This window comes from Gavialis gangeticus, unplaced genomic scaffold (genome assembly GCF_001723915.1).
Source record: "Gavialis gangeticus isolate Ggan-Ray unplaced genomic scaffold, GavGan_comp1, whole genome shotgun sequence".
NCBI lineage: Eukaryota > Metazoa > Chordata > Crocodylia > Gavialidae > Gavialis > Gavialis gangeticus.
Genome location: NW_017728992.1, coordinates 16446454 through 16462020, shown reverse-complemented (window position 1 = coordinate 16462020; position 15567 = coordinate 16446454). Strand labels below are relative to the sequence as shown.

The 15567-nt window shown below is 41.1% G+C and overlaps 1 protein-coding gene across 1 annotated transcript in view; it reads right to left on the bottom strand.

The window, feature by feature from the left end:
• The window catches only part of ANKRD33B (ankyrin repeat domain 33B), a 105120-nt gene that overhangs the window by 27935 nt on the left and 61618 nt on the right, over positions 1-15567 (bottom strand). The window contains exon 3 of the mRNA XM_019521108.1: positions 5575-5715. Coding sequence (XP_019376653.1) covers positions 5575-5715 — 141 coding nt within the window. The remainder of the gene's footprint in view (positions 1-5574; positions 5716-15567) is intronic.

The following is a 15567-nucleotide window of genomic DNA, read 5'->3' as shown; positions in this document are numbered from 1 at the left end:
GTTGTACATCAGGATCTGGGAGAACATCTGTTCACCAGAGTGCCCCAAGGTAAAACAAGGACCAAAGGTCATAAACTCCTCCAAGACCATTTCAGGCTGGACATAAGAAAATTTTTCTTTACTATCTGAGCCCCCAAGACCTGGAACAGACTCCCTCCAGAAGTGGTGCAGGCACCTACTCTGGACTCTTTCAAGAAACGTTTGGATGCTTATCTTGCTGGGATCCTCTGACCATAGCTGACTTCCTGCCCCTGGAGCAGGGGGCTGGACTTGATGATTTTTGGGGTCCCTTCCAGCTCTAAAGTCTATTATGCTTAAGATTGTAAAAAAGATGAGTGCCCATATTTTGGTGTCTCTTCCTGAAGCATCTCGAGACAACCCCATTTTTAGAAAAAACCCAGTTCCCAATCACAGATTTTTACCTACATGTTCTCCTTGGGTAACTGTTGAAGTCTACACTTAAGCAGCTTAGAGGTTGGGCAGAGTCACTAGCACTCGCCTGTCACATGCCCAGTCTAACCCCCTGGTAGTGATTTATAACATGAACTGCTCCCTAGTACTCTAATCATTTTCATTGTAAGATCAGTCTGGCAAGCTTTAATCTACAGTGGTTTGTATATGAGACTTCCGTAGAAGCAGAAACTTCATTTTTGTTTCCTGGAATGTAGACAGGAACAAAGTGTGTGTGTGTATCCCACATGCACCACCCAAACACACACAAGAGACAGGTTATCATCATACTAGTTACCTTCTCAATAGCAATGAGTTGGAAAGGCAGAAAGGAAAGGAAAAGAATTAAACCAAAAGACTAAAAACTATGAGGTCTATGGCTTACAAAAACACCATGGCAAACTTGTTTATGATTACTATCTGACTGCTTACTTGCTTACTGTTCAGTAACACTGGCAAACTTCATGATTGCCATAGTGTGACATATACGCATCTGAAAGTGCCAGACTAAAAACCTCATTAAGCTGGAAATAATACTGTAAATACATTCCAGTTAGTTATGTTGGAGTGGGAGAAAAGGGAGTAGAATCTTAAAATATCATTGATAACATTGATGGTCCTTTGTTCTTAGCTATTTTTAAACTATTTAAAAAAAACAAATATTAGAAACTATGAAAATGCAGAGTTAAAGGATCCCATAGAAATTAACCTTTCCTTGTAGACCTGCTAAATTCATGAAGCAAAGTTTTCCTGAATATTGTACATTTCTAACATCAGCAATATAACACCCACCCTCCTATGCTTTACCTTATTTGACATATGAATGCTTGCAGTATCTTTCTAATTTACAAAGGCCATCTGTGCCGTAACAAATTATCCTTCAGTTCACCCTCCATTGAGCTATACACTTTCTCTTACACTTCATACAGATACTCAAGAATTTATTGCTCTTTATCTTATCTTCCCCATTTCATTTCTCTATGCTATCCTTTGGGTGTCTTACAACCATCACAACTTTCTCTTATCCACAATGTAAAGATCTCCAAAGATGCAAATCATTTAACTCCTGTGCATATGGATAGTTTTGTTATCTGTTTCCTGTGATGTTTTTTAAGTTTTCCAAAGGCTCCAATTTCATCACCTGTGAAGCCAAAATATGAAACTACAAGAGGTTAAGTAGGCTCCAGTCTGCAGGATTCATAGGTAGGGACCTACTCAAATCATAATTTCACAGATTTCACTGAAATTGCAAAATCAGGCAATCTCCATGAAATCTGCAAAAAAAAAAAAAAAAAAAAAAGATGGCTAAAAATAAAATGCTGGCTGCTCAGTGGGAGCCAGAAATCCTCCCATCTGTGCAGCTTGGCAAGCAGGGAACTGCCAGCATGTAGGAAAGCAGCCACGATGACTGCCATTTCCACCCCTCGCCACTGACTGGCTGAGAGGGCTGCCTGTTGTGCAGCCATGTCCCTCTCCACCAATCAGCAGCATGAGGTGGAGCTGCATGACAGATAGCCCTCTCAGGCAACCAGTGGCGAGGAGCAGCACCAGATGACAGATAACCTTCTCCACCAATCAGTGGCAGGGGATGTGGTCATGGGGCCCCTCACCAATCAGAGACATGGGGGGCCTGCCATGATAAGTCCACAAAAATGGTGGCAGGCCCTGCGATCTGCCTGCAAAATTGGCCAGCTGCTATCTCAAGTTGGGTTCACCCCCATGGTGCCTATAGAATTTAAAAAGTCATCTCATCAGGCCATTTTTCCTAGGCAAGTGCTTAAGTTTTAGGGAGAGACTACAAAGGTAGGATTAAGAGTGATTTCAATTGTTTCTTATTTTGCCAAATTTAGAATTTACTGCTTTTCCAAGAGATTTTTTTTACTGAAACTTCCAATAATCTTTTGATTCCTTTTTTAAAAATATTCAATTTATTAATATGTGCTGACAGCCTTCCATCTAGTTTATTAAAGTTTCTTTTCATCTGGGAACATGGGACAGAATCTTTGCATAGTAACCACACTCTGACATCATCCTAGTTTAACCAAGGTTCATAAACTGGAAAATTGCTGAATGTAACGAAACATTCGCCTGGGTATGAACCTCACTGGCTGCCTCAGCCTCACTTCATTTCTCCTCTATTGACTCCATGATTTACCATTCCTTCCCTGCTCCCAGTCTGGTGTGACGCTAACATACAAACATCCGTATGCCGCAGAAGCAGACAATATATTGAAACATACCACAATATACACTCTGAACAAACAGGGGTATTCTCTGCTAATACAGATTAAATTTATTCTTTTGCACAGTCATACCAGTCATGGATGTGCATACCAACTGCTGTTGCAACAGGTACTAAAGGTAATGGAACAGCAGACAGATTAACAGTTGTTATATAAACATTATTTAAACTTACCCATTAGGGATCAATAACTTTAAATGTTTATTATTGTGACAAGATCTGCAAAGTGCAGAATGCAAAAAGCAATTCTGCAGATTGTCAGAAAGGGAGGTAGGAAAACAAATAGCAAATGATCTGCAACTTAAAACCAAACCAGAATGACTACCTAGACAGAAATGTTATGTTGTTTGTTTAGCAGAGGAAACCAGCTGCACTGTAGTAATTCAGAAAAGTCCCAAGTCCATTTGTGGACACTTGCGCAGTTCAATGGGCATACATGCCAGTGGGAATACTGTCCCACCACAATGAGGCAACAGGGGCCTTAGCTTTCGGAATATGGAGAGTGAGATGCTTCTGGGGGAGGTCAGTTAAATGATTAATTATCATGCAACCTAGTCAAAACTTTGATGCCAAAACACCAAGCTGAGGAAATCTTGCAAAAAAATAACATCTCCAGAATTACCCCAGAGTCTCTGTTAATTAATTCTTCACATCAGACCAACTTGTGGAAACTGGATACTATGAAAAATAGATATGTTAATTCTCCTGATGCAATAAGAAGACTGTCATTCAGCAATGTCCAAATTGAAGAAGAGTCTTTCTTCTGTGATATCAAAATGCATGAAAGAAAGTATTTAATCAAACTTTCCTATTCCACGTATTTTCATTCACAAGGCAACTTCAAAGATAAATTAGAATAGATAATAGTAAATGAACACAAAGAAATGAATTATATAAAAATCACATTTCAAAATCAATGCAGAATGCAATTAAGTTACTATAAACATGTATTTTCCTTTTCCAACTTCATGCCAATGTAATGAAGTCATTAAGCAAAATGCTTCCTTTATTATAATGGATATTATATGTCCCAAGCTTCAGAAAAAAATAATGACAAATATTCTATAAATGACTGCTAATGGCAGAAGGATATATTTACAGAGAAATAAAAATAGTTCAGAGTATATTTTGTTGTTTGTTTTTTTTACACTGATCCACTCCATGTTGGTTTCTCAAAGAGCAACAGTGCCACCTAAGAAAGAGTTATATCTGATTACCACATGCAGTTTGTAATATCTCTGCAGTTAATACCAAGGAGCGTTATAATTCTAACAGTTGCCACGCAGTTATGGCATGATATTTAAATATTCTTAGGAAAATATGCTTGGAAGAGACTTCAGGTGGTCATCAAGTCTAGTGCCCTGCTCAAGGCAGGATCATCCCTGACCATGCTAGTCAAGTGTCTGTTTAACTTGGACATGAAAATGTCCATTGAATGCCTGACCATACTTATAGTCAGTAAATTCTTTCTGTAATTTGTAAATTTCCTGTGCTGCAATATGGGGCAGTTTTTCCTATTCCTGTCCTCTACAGTCACAGTGAAAAGTCTATTGCTCCCCTGTTTATAATCACGCTTCAGGTATTTGAAGACTGTTTTTATATTCACCTGGAGTCTTCTCTTCTCTGGACTAAATATCCAAGATGCTTCAGTCCTTCATCATTCATGTTTCCAAAGTCTCTAACCATTTATTTTTGTCTCCACCAGTTCTTTCTTGCAGTATGGGGCCAAAAACTCTCAACATCTTTCTTGCAGTGTGGAGCCTAAAACTCGACACAGTACTCTAGATGAGGCTTTGGCTTCACCAGTGCCGGAGTAAAAGAATCATTTCCCTTGATTTGTAAGAGATGCTCCTGTTACTACAACTCACTATGCTGTTGGCCTTTTAGGCAACAAGAGCATACTACACTGTTGGCTCATATTCTGCTTATGCTCCACTACAACCCCAGGGTTTTTCTCTGCAGTAGCGCAGCCTAGCCAGTCATTCCCCAATCTGTATTTGTGTCTGCAATTATTCCAAACCAAGTACAAGACTCTGCATTTGTCCTTGTGGAATTTTATTTGACTGATTGCAGACCTTTTTTCTACTCTATCCAGGTCATTCTGGATTCTAGCCTGACCTCCAAAGTGTCTGCAGCTCCATCCATCGATATTGTTGTCCCCAAATTTGCTAAGCAATCCTATCATCCAAATCAGTACTGTTTCACCAAAATGTTAAACAATACTGAAACACTGTATCGGGCTTATGCCATTTGGACCAGGCAAAACATTTGCAAGGAAACTCAGAAAGAACCACACAAACCTTCCTGTAAGAACCTTGTTCAATTTTGCAGACTCTTATCTTTTTTCGGGCAACATATCCCATTCTTTTGCAAAAAAGGTGTCTGACCCTGTATTCACCAACATTAAAAACCTACTGTGCTCTACTCTGTTCATACAATGAGAAAAAATGCCATATTGACTGGAGCACAACAGTGGGGAAATCTACATTTTGTTCCATGCTTTTCCTAAACTTCTCATATTACAGTGAACAAGTCAATTAACCTTTCATCCCTCAATTTCCCCGTCTAGAAAATGTAAATAGTAATATATCATTCATGAGAAGTGCGTAAGTAACTAATTTGATGAATGCTTGCAATTTCCTTGGAGATCAGGTGGAAATTCCACAGTAAACCAAAGTGCCATTATCATTAACATTATAAAATCACTGCTTCTCTTCTCTATGTATAGGACATTCCAAATGTACTTACTTACGCAGCATAAGCTCCACCCTGGCACTCAATAAAGTAAGAGTGGAAGTGCCAGGTTTTCACTGATGCACAGCACTGTCATGTTTTCCATGAGCAATGAGGATGACAATAAAGAAGCAAAGCACTTCACGTACCTGCCAACATTAAGGCTCTCACACATTCTGTTCGGCCTTGCATTGCAGCTTTCATCAGTGCTGTGTATCCAAATACATTCCTCTTCTCAATATCAAGACCAGGAAAATAGTTCAACAAGTAGTTTGTAATGGTTATGTGCCCTGTAAAGGAGTAAAACAGAAGGGGAGAAGATTTGTTATTGCTAATTAATACTAGAGTTAACAGTCTAAAACAATGATTCTCAACCAGAGTGATGCAGCACCCTGGGATGCTTTAAAATCCTTCAGAGGATGCTGTGGGTTCTGTGCAATGTTAGCAGTCAAGTGTACAAACCATGTGTTAAAACATTCTGACCTGCTGTGGCCTTTCTGAGTTCTTTGTAACAGAAAAAATGCTCTATTATTTTTCTGTAGGGAAAAAAACAAGTGAAAAAAGAGCTGGCATTTTCCAAGGAGTCACTCAAACCTACCAAGGGATATCAAGCCTAAGAAGATTGAGAATCATCAGCCTAACATTTTAGATTGCTTGAAACTTTTGATTCTTTTCTTGCATCCTTTCCCACATGCTATCCTAGCAGTGACTACTAAGTGGCATGACTTAAGAGTTGGAACATGGGAGTATGAACTTGGAATCCTACCTCCCATTTCCAGCTCTGACACTGACTCTGACTGTGGCTGCTCCTTTCCATTCAAAACAATCTACATAATCCTGTAGATTGCTGTATATGGGCAGTAGTTAGAAGCAAGTGTGTGATGGGTCCTGGGTACCCAGACAGGAGTTAGGTGCCTCTTTTCTGGGCCAGCTATATAGCCTGTGGATAGCAATGTAGAACAGAGAATAGTCCTTTATGAAACTACTATGGGTGCATTCCCACGAGCATGCACATGTATTTGCCAAGGGACAAATAGCAGTGGCACACATTTGTGCTGCTGCTACTTGTCTCTAGGGAATGCTCCTACATGCATGCTGTGGTGCACAGCAAATTGCTCCAGGTTGGGTAAAGGAGGTCCCAGGGGCCTCCCAGGGCTGCAGCAGCAACAGTCCAGGTACGTGAAGCCTGTCTGGCAGCCAGAGCATAGCTCTGGCTGGCCAGCTCCGGTTTCGGGCAGCGCACACTGTAGCCACGTGCACTCCCACCACCACCTCCCCCCCTCACACACTTTTGGAGCGTTTTTTAGATACCAGGACTTCCTGGAATCTAATTCTGCCCCCACTCTGCAAATATGCAATGCAGCAAATATATTAACATGTGCTGTGTGCATTTTGTGGTGCCTCAAAGGCTTTGAGGTGTCGCAAACTGAAATTTCCCGCTTCTGGGGATGCAGCCCGTGTGTCCTTCATGCCTAGTTCAACTTTGCCACAAATCCCTAGGATCCTTTGAAAAAAAGAGGTGTGAAGTGTAAGTAGTTGAACATAAATATCCTCCACATACTAGACTACTACAGAGATATGAAGAGGGCTGGGTCCTCTTGTACTGAAATTACAGCGTCTAATTAAAATCTGGTTACACAAGGTAGATAGAGCTGAAAATCCTTAACAGAGCATTGGCAGGGTTGATATTAGACAAAAAGGCATTACTTTAAATATTCCCCTTATACTATTTCTTACCTATTCTTTTCCACTGGGCTGCTCCCTAGCAATTGGACATAGGGATTACTTTACTAACTTTACAGTAAAATGTATATGTCTAATATTTTAATGTCAAATTTTAGTTTCCAAAAGTGGCTATTGCTGCCTTCCATTAATTTTTGCATGTGTGCCATGGTTGTCAGTGTCAGCAAGGATACTATGAACAGTGAAAGATTATCACTGGTTAAATGGTCTGAAGACCAATTAAAACATCAAACCCTTATAATTGGAGTATCAGAACAAGATAAATATCTAGTGCCATTATGATTCATTCAAAACAGTTTTCCCTTCACTTGTCATTTATTTTATGATTGCTGGATGGTTTATATAATAATGCAGTCTGTCAGGCAGCTGCAACATTCACAGCTTAATTACTGTGAGCTGGAAAAAATATTCTCTGATCTCACTTTGTAGTCCAGTTGAATATTCTCTGATGCATGCCATTTAAATTTACCCAGAAATGTTACTTAAACAGCTCATTATTCATACAAAGCAACTTTCAAAAATTCTCCACTAGTGCATCTGGTGCAGTTTTCATCAGCAGTTGCTTTTCATCAACACAGTTCTATGAGAAGTGACTTTTCTTTACTAGTATTAAATAGTTTGTAGCTAAGGATGCTTTCTCTGTGTCACAATTTCTCTTCCATAGTTTGTTGAACTCCATCAGTTTTGTTGTACGATTGAATATATTTAAACCACATGATACTGCTTTCTATCAATAACCAATTTAAAGTCTTATTCCTAATAGCAGTTACTATGGGATTAGCAGTAACTAATTTAGCTAGAATGAGAGCAGGGTAAAGTATGGACTGTGTGTACAAAGCATAGGCTGCGGAATGGGGTGAGCCACCTGGGCCATGGTCCAACCAACTTTTAGCATGTTAATTTTGCTAGCTACGCAGTTAAAAAAATAGCTATACAGTTTTAACCAGAATGACATTTGCACATTCGTGGGTTATATAAATTGATGTCCTAAAAGACAGGAGAGAGTTTTTTGTCTTGCAACTTTTAGCACATCAAGACAAAAAACGTCTCCTACATAAAATATGCATACACTACTATCTAGCTGAGGTATGTATTTTTCATTATTACCTGAAAGAAAAACTACCTGAAAACAATCTTACATCATTTATATAATATTATTTCTTCTGTAAATCTTATGAGGTAAACCTTCTTCTTATACATCACATTAAGAGCAACAAAACTAACTTTTCTCTAAAAGAGTGAATCTTGCCTTTAAACTTGCAAAGTAGCAGGTGGTACAGAACTCAGTAAATGAGGGAGTCTATTGACAGCTGCCATTGATGATATCATAACCTGTATATAGGCTAAGCATATTTTCTGTGAAATGAGTCATTACCCTCAACCATAATGCCCTGTGATCAGCTTTACTGAGCAGGTCTGTGAGCTCATTCTGATTAGTCCATTAAGGTCTTTTCTATTTAGGTGGTACAGGGCCCCACACAATGGGGCTTCTAGGCTGTTCGGTGGTATAAATGATGATGATTATTAAATATGGCTGCAACATGATTCAAATTCAGGCTGTTCCCAGTTAATTTTTCTCTCTGTGCTTTGCAAATGTCATGATTGGCATTTTACAGGTGAGGGGACTCAAAACAGGATGGTGAAATGACTTTCCTAAAATCACATACCAGTTAGGTTCCTGTTCCTGGACACTAACCACTGGATCATCCTGTTTGCCTTCTTGATATGTCCATGTACAAGTGGGCATGATGCCATGCACTAGCACTAACTGTCCTGCAAGTATGTGTAATTCCTTGTATGGTGAAAGAAAGATGCTTAAAACATCAAATGTAGTGTCCAGTCCTATACAGTACTAAGTGCTTCCTGACAGATCAATGGATGCTGATGATACTCAGCACCCCCCATAACATGCTGGAAACTGTTTGATTGGGCCTTTACAGCCTCCGTAATGAAAAGGGATTATTCTGATTCTGTGAAGTTATGTCCTACAACTTCTAGATAGCTGCTTTAAAGGCTGACAAGTAATACCACAGCAGGCATCCAGGATGCATTTCAAATGACTGAGTGAATAAGGATTCCCATAAGTTAGCAGTACTCCTATTGTTCATGGGTGCCTTTGAGAGTTGGTGGATGCTATCTGGGGTGCTGTGCTCAGTGTCCCCTGAGGGTGCACTTTTTTAAATCTTTGATCCATCTGTACATCCTTGTGTCATTTTTTGTCCCCCATAATCAGTTGGTGCCCTTCTTTTCTCTCTCAGCTCCACTGAGTGGTGGCTCTAAGTAACATGGTGGGCATGAACCCACGTGACCAAGGGCATCAAATAGACCTATTGTTACTGGGGTCTGATGATGACAAGGCTATTTCAGCAACAGCAGTTTTGTGCATCCTGACCCCAAGATGTGATATGAGTTTTCAGCATTCTGATTTATTAAATAAAATCACTATAATCTTCCTCCTTTCTTCCCCTTTCCTTACCTTTTTCTTTGTCCTTCATGACAGTTTCTTTTCTTTTACTCTTATGTGGCATTCTTTTCTTCTTTTTGCATAATTTCCCCCCCTTCACATTAATTCTTTTTCTCTTGCCCTTATTATTTCATCATTTCATTTCACATTCTCTCTTCTTCCCTTATTATCTTTTGTTACCAGTATCTCAATCCTTTCATTCTTCCTCACTTTTTGTCACTCCTTTATGATTTCCATTTTCACAGAACTCCCATCCTTTCTCCATTGCGCCAGTAAAACAACAAAAGAGATCCATTTTATTTCTCTCTGTTGGTAGTAAGAACGTTTAAGAGACATGAAGAACCCACTACCACCTTTTGGGTACCACCTATTTCAAGCCGAATTTGTCATTTTAGAAGGCATGCAGCTTCTGAAAAGAGATGCTAGGCTCTAAGAGATATTGAGAGAAGGGCAGGTAAGTTACAGAGGCACACTGGCTTTTTTCAAATTGGAGTCTTACACTACATTGAGGAAAGTGCGGTTGTTTCTCAAAGCTACTACAGTGACAGCTCTGCTTTTCAATCTTCCTTCATTACACTATCTCTATACATTAGCAAATGCTGCATCTTTAGTGTACGCATGCCACAAAACTTTCAGGGCTGCACTCAAGGACATTCTAGAATAAGACCCTGTGAGATGATTTCTAACAATGTACTTTCCAGCTCTAAACTGGATAATCACAAAAATGCCTACACTTGTTGGAACCATTTTATATCGACTTCCAATCAATTGGAGTAATGTGGATTTGCCACCAGGCACCACAACAATCTTAGCACAATAACTGTACCTTTGTTTTTTAAAATGCTACTACTTCACTAGTCTAGGAGTTAGTTCTGATGCATATTTTAAATGGGAAACACTCAGGAAAAAATAAATTTCATTTTTCACTTTGGAAAAAAGAAATGTTGTACCACCAGCAAGTATCCTACCTCCCCAACTCATCAGTCTGGGGCTTCAGATATTTCCAAATCCATGGCAGGCATCCTACTAACCCAGAGACCTTGCAGTTTAGATGCTCCCTAGCCTTGCTTGGCCCTAACTGAAAGGCCAAAGGTGCAAACTAGAGGGTAAGCCAGAAAGCAATCCCCCATCACCATAAATGTTGTAGCCAATATCCAATAGCTATAAAAGTTATGCATGATATTAATCCAAAACCAAAAGGATGCTCATGACTTACCATATAGTTCATTGGGTTGGGCCCCAGCAGTGTCAACAGTGTTGCTATCCATGGTGACCTGATTGCTCACCATTGTACCATGCACTCCAGATACCCATCATACAGGATCTATCTGCTCATTAGTCCCCAACCCATGACTGGAGCTGGGTGTTCTTGTCACAAGTCCTGGGATCCTCCAAAAATGTATATGCAGATGAGCCTCAGGTTCCACCTCATGCAGGGCAAAGCAACACTAATCATAGGTGACACACTGAGAGAGGGGCTGACAGAGGGATTCTTGGTGAACTGTTTAGTGATATTTGCCAGACAGTTAAGGCTAGTGAAGAAACTCGTTAAATATCAATATCATTCACTGAAAATAGAAAGGAAAGGCACAGCTCAGCTGTGGAAGTGAAGAGGAAGTCAAAATATATTCATTGTACAGGTTCATCATGACTTGAAAAACAGTCGGTGCTAAGGGACACTAAGCACAATGGGCACTACCATATATCTTATTTACATAGGCTACACTAACTTATTCTTGTGGTAGGTTTGCCCAATATGGACCATGTGTTTTATAGTCATGCTCAGTGTTGGCTGCATTTAATCAACTTTATAGTTTGTTTCCATTACCGAGTATATGCTGCTTCTGGCATCACTTTAATGATTGATGATGTATTTAATCAGGGTTTTTTTGTATGTGAATATAAGACAAGGAGCATTTTTCCCCATGCTAAATATGGTATATATAACTTCAGAATTGCCCTGCTAGTCAGCAAATTAGAATTGGTAGTTTTGTACACTGGCCTTACAGTGACAATGTTCTCTGAGATACCATATTCATAGATTGCTAGGGGCTGAAAGGGACCTTGTAGATCATCAGGTCCAGACCCCCTGCACTAGGCAGGAAAAGACTTTCAGGTGACGGTTCAGTCTCCTTTTGAAGATTTCTAGGGTCAGTGAGTGCACCAGCAGTTCAGGGAGTTTATTCCACAGTCTGGACACCCTGACTGTGAAGAAGTTTTTCCTGGAATTGAGCCTGAAGCGACCTTCCAGGAGTTTGTATCCATTGCTCCTGGTCTTCTCCAGGGGTGCTCTGGTGAACAGCTGTTCACTGAGTTCTTGATGTACTCCCCTGATATAGCAGGAAGCCGCTATCAAGTCCCCTCTCAGCCTTCTCTTCTGCAGGCTGTTAAGGCCCAAGTCCCTCAGCCTCTCCTCGTACGGCTTGTCTTCCAAGTCCCTGATCATATGGGTGGCTCTTCTCTGGACCCTGTCAAGTTTTTCCACATCCTTGTTGAAGTGTGGCACCCAGAACTGGATACAGTACTCCACCTGCGGTCTCACTAGTGCAAACTGTGGAGAACTGGAGGATGCTTACCGGGGGCAGCCCCCTGCACACGAGCATTGGCTTGGTGGGAATAGCACAGCCTTCCTACAGTGGGAACTCTTGATCCACCCAAACTCTACTTTACCAACTCATCAGGTGAGGCGGATTGGCGGGAATCAGCAGCTGGGTCTATATCCAGGGCCGAGCAGGGCACCCAAGGAGAGAGGGGAGTCAACATGGAAGATGACGGGGAGGTAGGGCGGTTGCCTGACCCAGCCTGAGACTGAAGTCCCCGGGAACGGGGTGAGAGACCAATCTGGTCCCACTAAAAAGAAGGGACAGAAAAGGGAGAGAGGAGAAAGGGAGACGTGCTTTCTCTGTTTGTTCCCATTTGGGTAAGTGGCTACCAGGGGTGGTCAAGTAAGCCCGTGCAGTGGCAATTAAGAGCAGAAGGAGTCCAGCTCCTGGCGAAAAGTGGAAACCAAGAAGGGAATCTGTCTGACCCCTCCATGAAAGAAGGGGTATCAGAGTTTGGCAGATAGGAGAGAGACGTTTGCAGATTTTTCGTTATTCCGGCCGGTTGCCGGCAGCGGTTGCTTAAGCCAGCATGACAGCAGTTAGGGTGGGAAAAGCAAAGGGAAAGACCCACTCACCTGTAACACAGGCCTTTAAGTGTCCAGACAAAGATGGGTGAAAGGAGAAGAGGCTGGTTTCAAGTCTCAATAACTGAGGAGGCAACCTCACGTCCACGACAAGGTGGGGGTTTTTTTCATTTTTTTTCTCGCCAGAACTGGACCTGGCAATGCGAACCAAGTGCCAGTCATTGTTGGGTCAAGGAGCCACCACCCTTCCCCTCCTTATCATTCAAAACATCAAAGTCATGGCAGGAAAGAACAGAGAGCGAGAGAGCCGACCCAACGACACTGGCAGAAGGTGACATGCACAGGAAGAGGACTGTTGAATGCCAATCAGGTGCAGAGGCATGCGCCTGTACCTGGTGATCACCTGACACAGTACAGGGCGACTGTCACTTCCTTAGTTTTGCATGAGATACAACAGTTAATGCATACCAGCATGTTGTTTGCATAGCATCGCATTGCCGTCTCATGTTCATGCATTGGTCAGTCACTACCCCAGCTCCCTTTCGGCCATGGTACAAGTCAAATTGTCACCATTGAGGGGATTATTTGTCCCCAGATGGAGCACCTTACACTTTTGAGTGTTGAACTTCATCTGGTTCTGGTCCACCCAACTCTCCAGCCTGTCCAGGTTGTCAACTATGGATTCTTTTGCAGGTGACCCAAGTCTCAATCATGATCCTTTACAAAGCAACACAATTGAAAGCAGTGTTCCAGTGTCCTGGACACTTTTCCCTTTTATTACAGCCTTCTTGTCTCCATACTTTGGAACCTGACCCATGGGATTCTATGCAAACTACAGAGTCAGGTTCTAGATACATATTCCTAGACTATTCCATACACATCCTCATCAAACTTCCCTACCACACCTCTGTCATCCAAGTTCAGGAATTCTTTGAGCCTTTGCTCCAGAAGGATGTTAGCTTGCTTCTAGAACAGAAGCAAATGGTGGTTGGACCAGATGAGGTCCCTTCTAACCTGACAATACTATGATCCCCTGGGACTTCAGAAGGAAGGACTGCCAATCAAGGTACTTCCTTATCCCCAATAAGGGAAATGTACTCTGCCTCATACTATATCTGAGGATGATAGATGTCCACTTCAGGACTTTGAAATTCAGATAACATACTTTCTCATATACTCGCTCCCCCAGAAAAGACAGGCACCTTGTTTTAGGGAAGACATAATGAAGGAAAAATGATTCTTCCATAATTATGGCTGCATAGAGCAGGGTCAGAGCCCAATATTCTGCTCACTCATCCTCCTCTTCCTGCTTAACCAATAACTGAAACCTTAGTTGCTGCTGAAGACTGATTTTAATGGATGGATATATGATTTTGAAAAAAGCTAAAAACAGTCTTTAAGGCTCTAAAATAGGAGAAAATAGATCAAGAGTAGCTAAAACACAGCAAAATTGCCAGAAGAAAGTCTAGTCTGATTAGTGGAATATCAAGACCATTAAAAAGGAGAGGTGACTGTTAACACATACGGAATGAAAAACAATGTGCTATTAAGTCAACTGACTCCCTCAGCTGCCTGAAAAAAAAATGCCATTGCTGCTTTGAGTGAAAATTAGAGGCAGTGTAAGAAACAAAACAGAGTGCTTCTATTCTGGACAGAAAATCAACTTCCCTGCTTAAGACCCACACCACAATTTGGGGGGGAAAGCTACATGTGTTATGTGAATAAATGTGGTACTTTATGCAGAGATCATCATCCTTTCCATGTCCCAAGGAACCAGATACATGTCCCTTGAACTATTGTGAAAGAATACCTGAGATTTCATCTTGGAAACCTACACCTACAATACAACGTTCTCCCCCATAACTTGTCATCTGTACCAAGAATGTTCGTGAAATGTCTGACACTAGTGGCAGACAATTATAGGGGAAGAGGAATATGTGTATTTTTCTACCTATACAACTGGCTCTTCCAAGCCAGATCTCAATGAGACTTCCTTTGGTCCCTGGACCTGACCTGTCAGTTATTTCCAATTACACGCATCAGTATCACCTGGGACCATTTCAGCATGCCCTGCTTGTCAGAGACTCAACTTTACAGGCAAACTAGATTCAAGTGTGAAGTTGAAGAGACTCAACTCCTGCCAGAAGGAAAAAACATCTCTACACTTTCCAAACCGCAAATTCCATAACAGCAACCCTGCCAAGTAATATCTTTGTTCTCTTATGGGAATAATGACTTCTTCCACATATGTGAGCCTTCATATGAAATTCCACAGGGACCCACTTATGTGCTGTTTATAAGAGTACACAGAGCAAAGACAGTGTATGCAGGCTCCTGACCACCCCAGCAGAAATATCCATCTAGCTCTATTGATGAGCTTTATCTATTCTTCTGAGCTATTTACAATACCACAAAAAAACCTAGCCAATCCATGGCATCCCTGAAGGTCCATGAACTACGGGCTCTGGCAGTGACCCACATTACAGTCACATAAAGATAAGTTCTTGCAATGTATTCACTTGAAATTAATTTCTAAGATTGTGAGGGACTTCCTCATTAACAGGCTACACCTCTTATTGTTTTCACAAGTTCCCTATAATACTAGTGATAATGCTTGCAAAGTCCAAAAGGTTCTTTCTGGGATAAGGGGAAAGATATAAGACAGACTGTTTTCTAACTGGATGACCTCCGATGTATTACATATAGGATGCATGTACATGAGGTGTTTACTGCACAGTAGACTAATTAGCTGCTCATAAAACATCTCAGCATCTACACGTGCACCCCTATTAGGCTGGAGTAAACCAA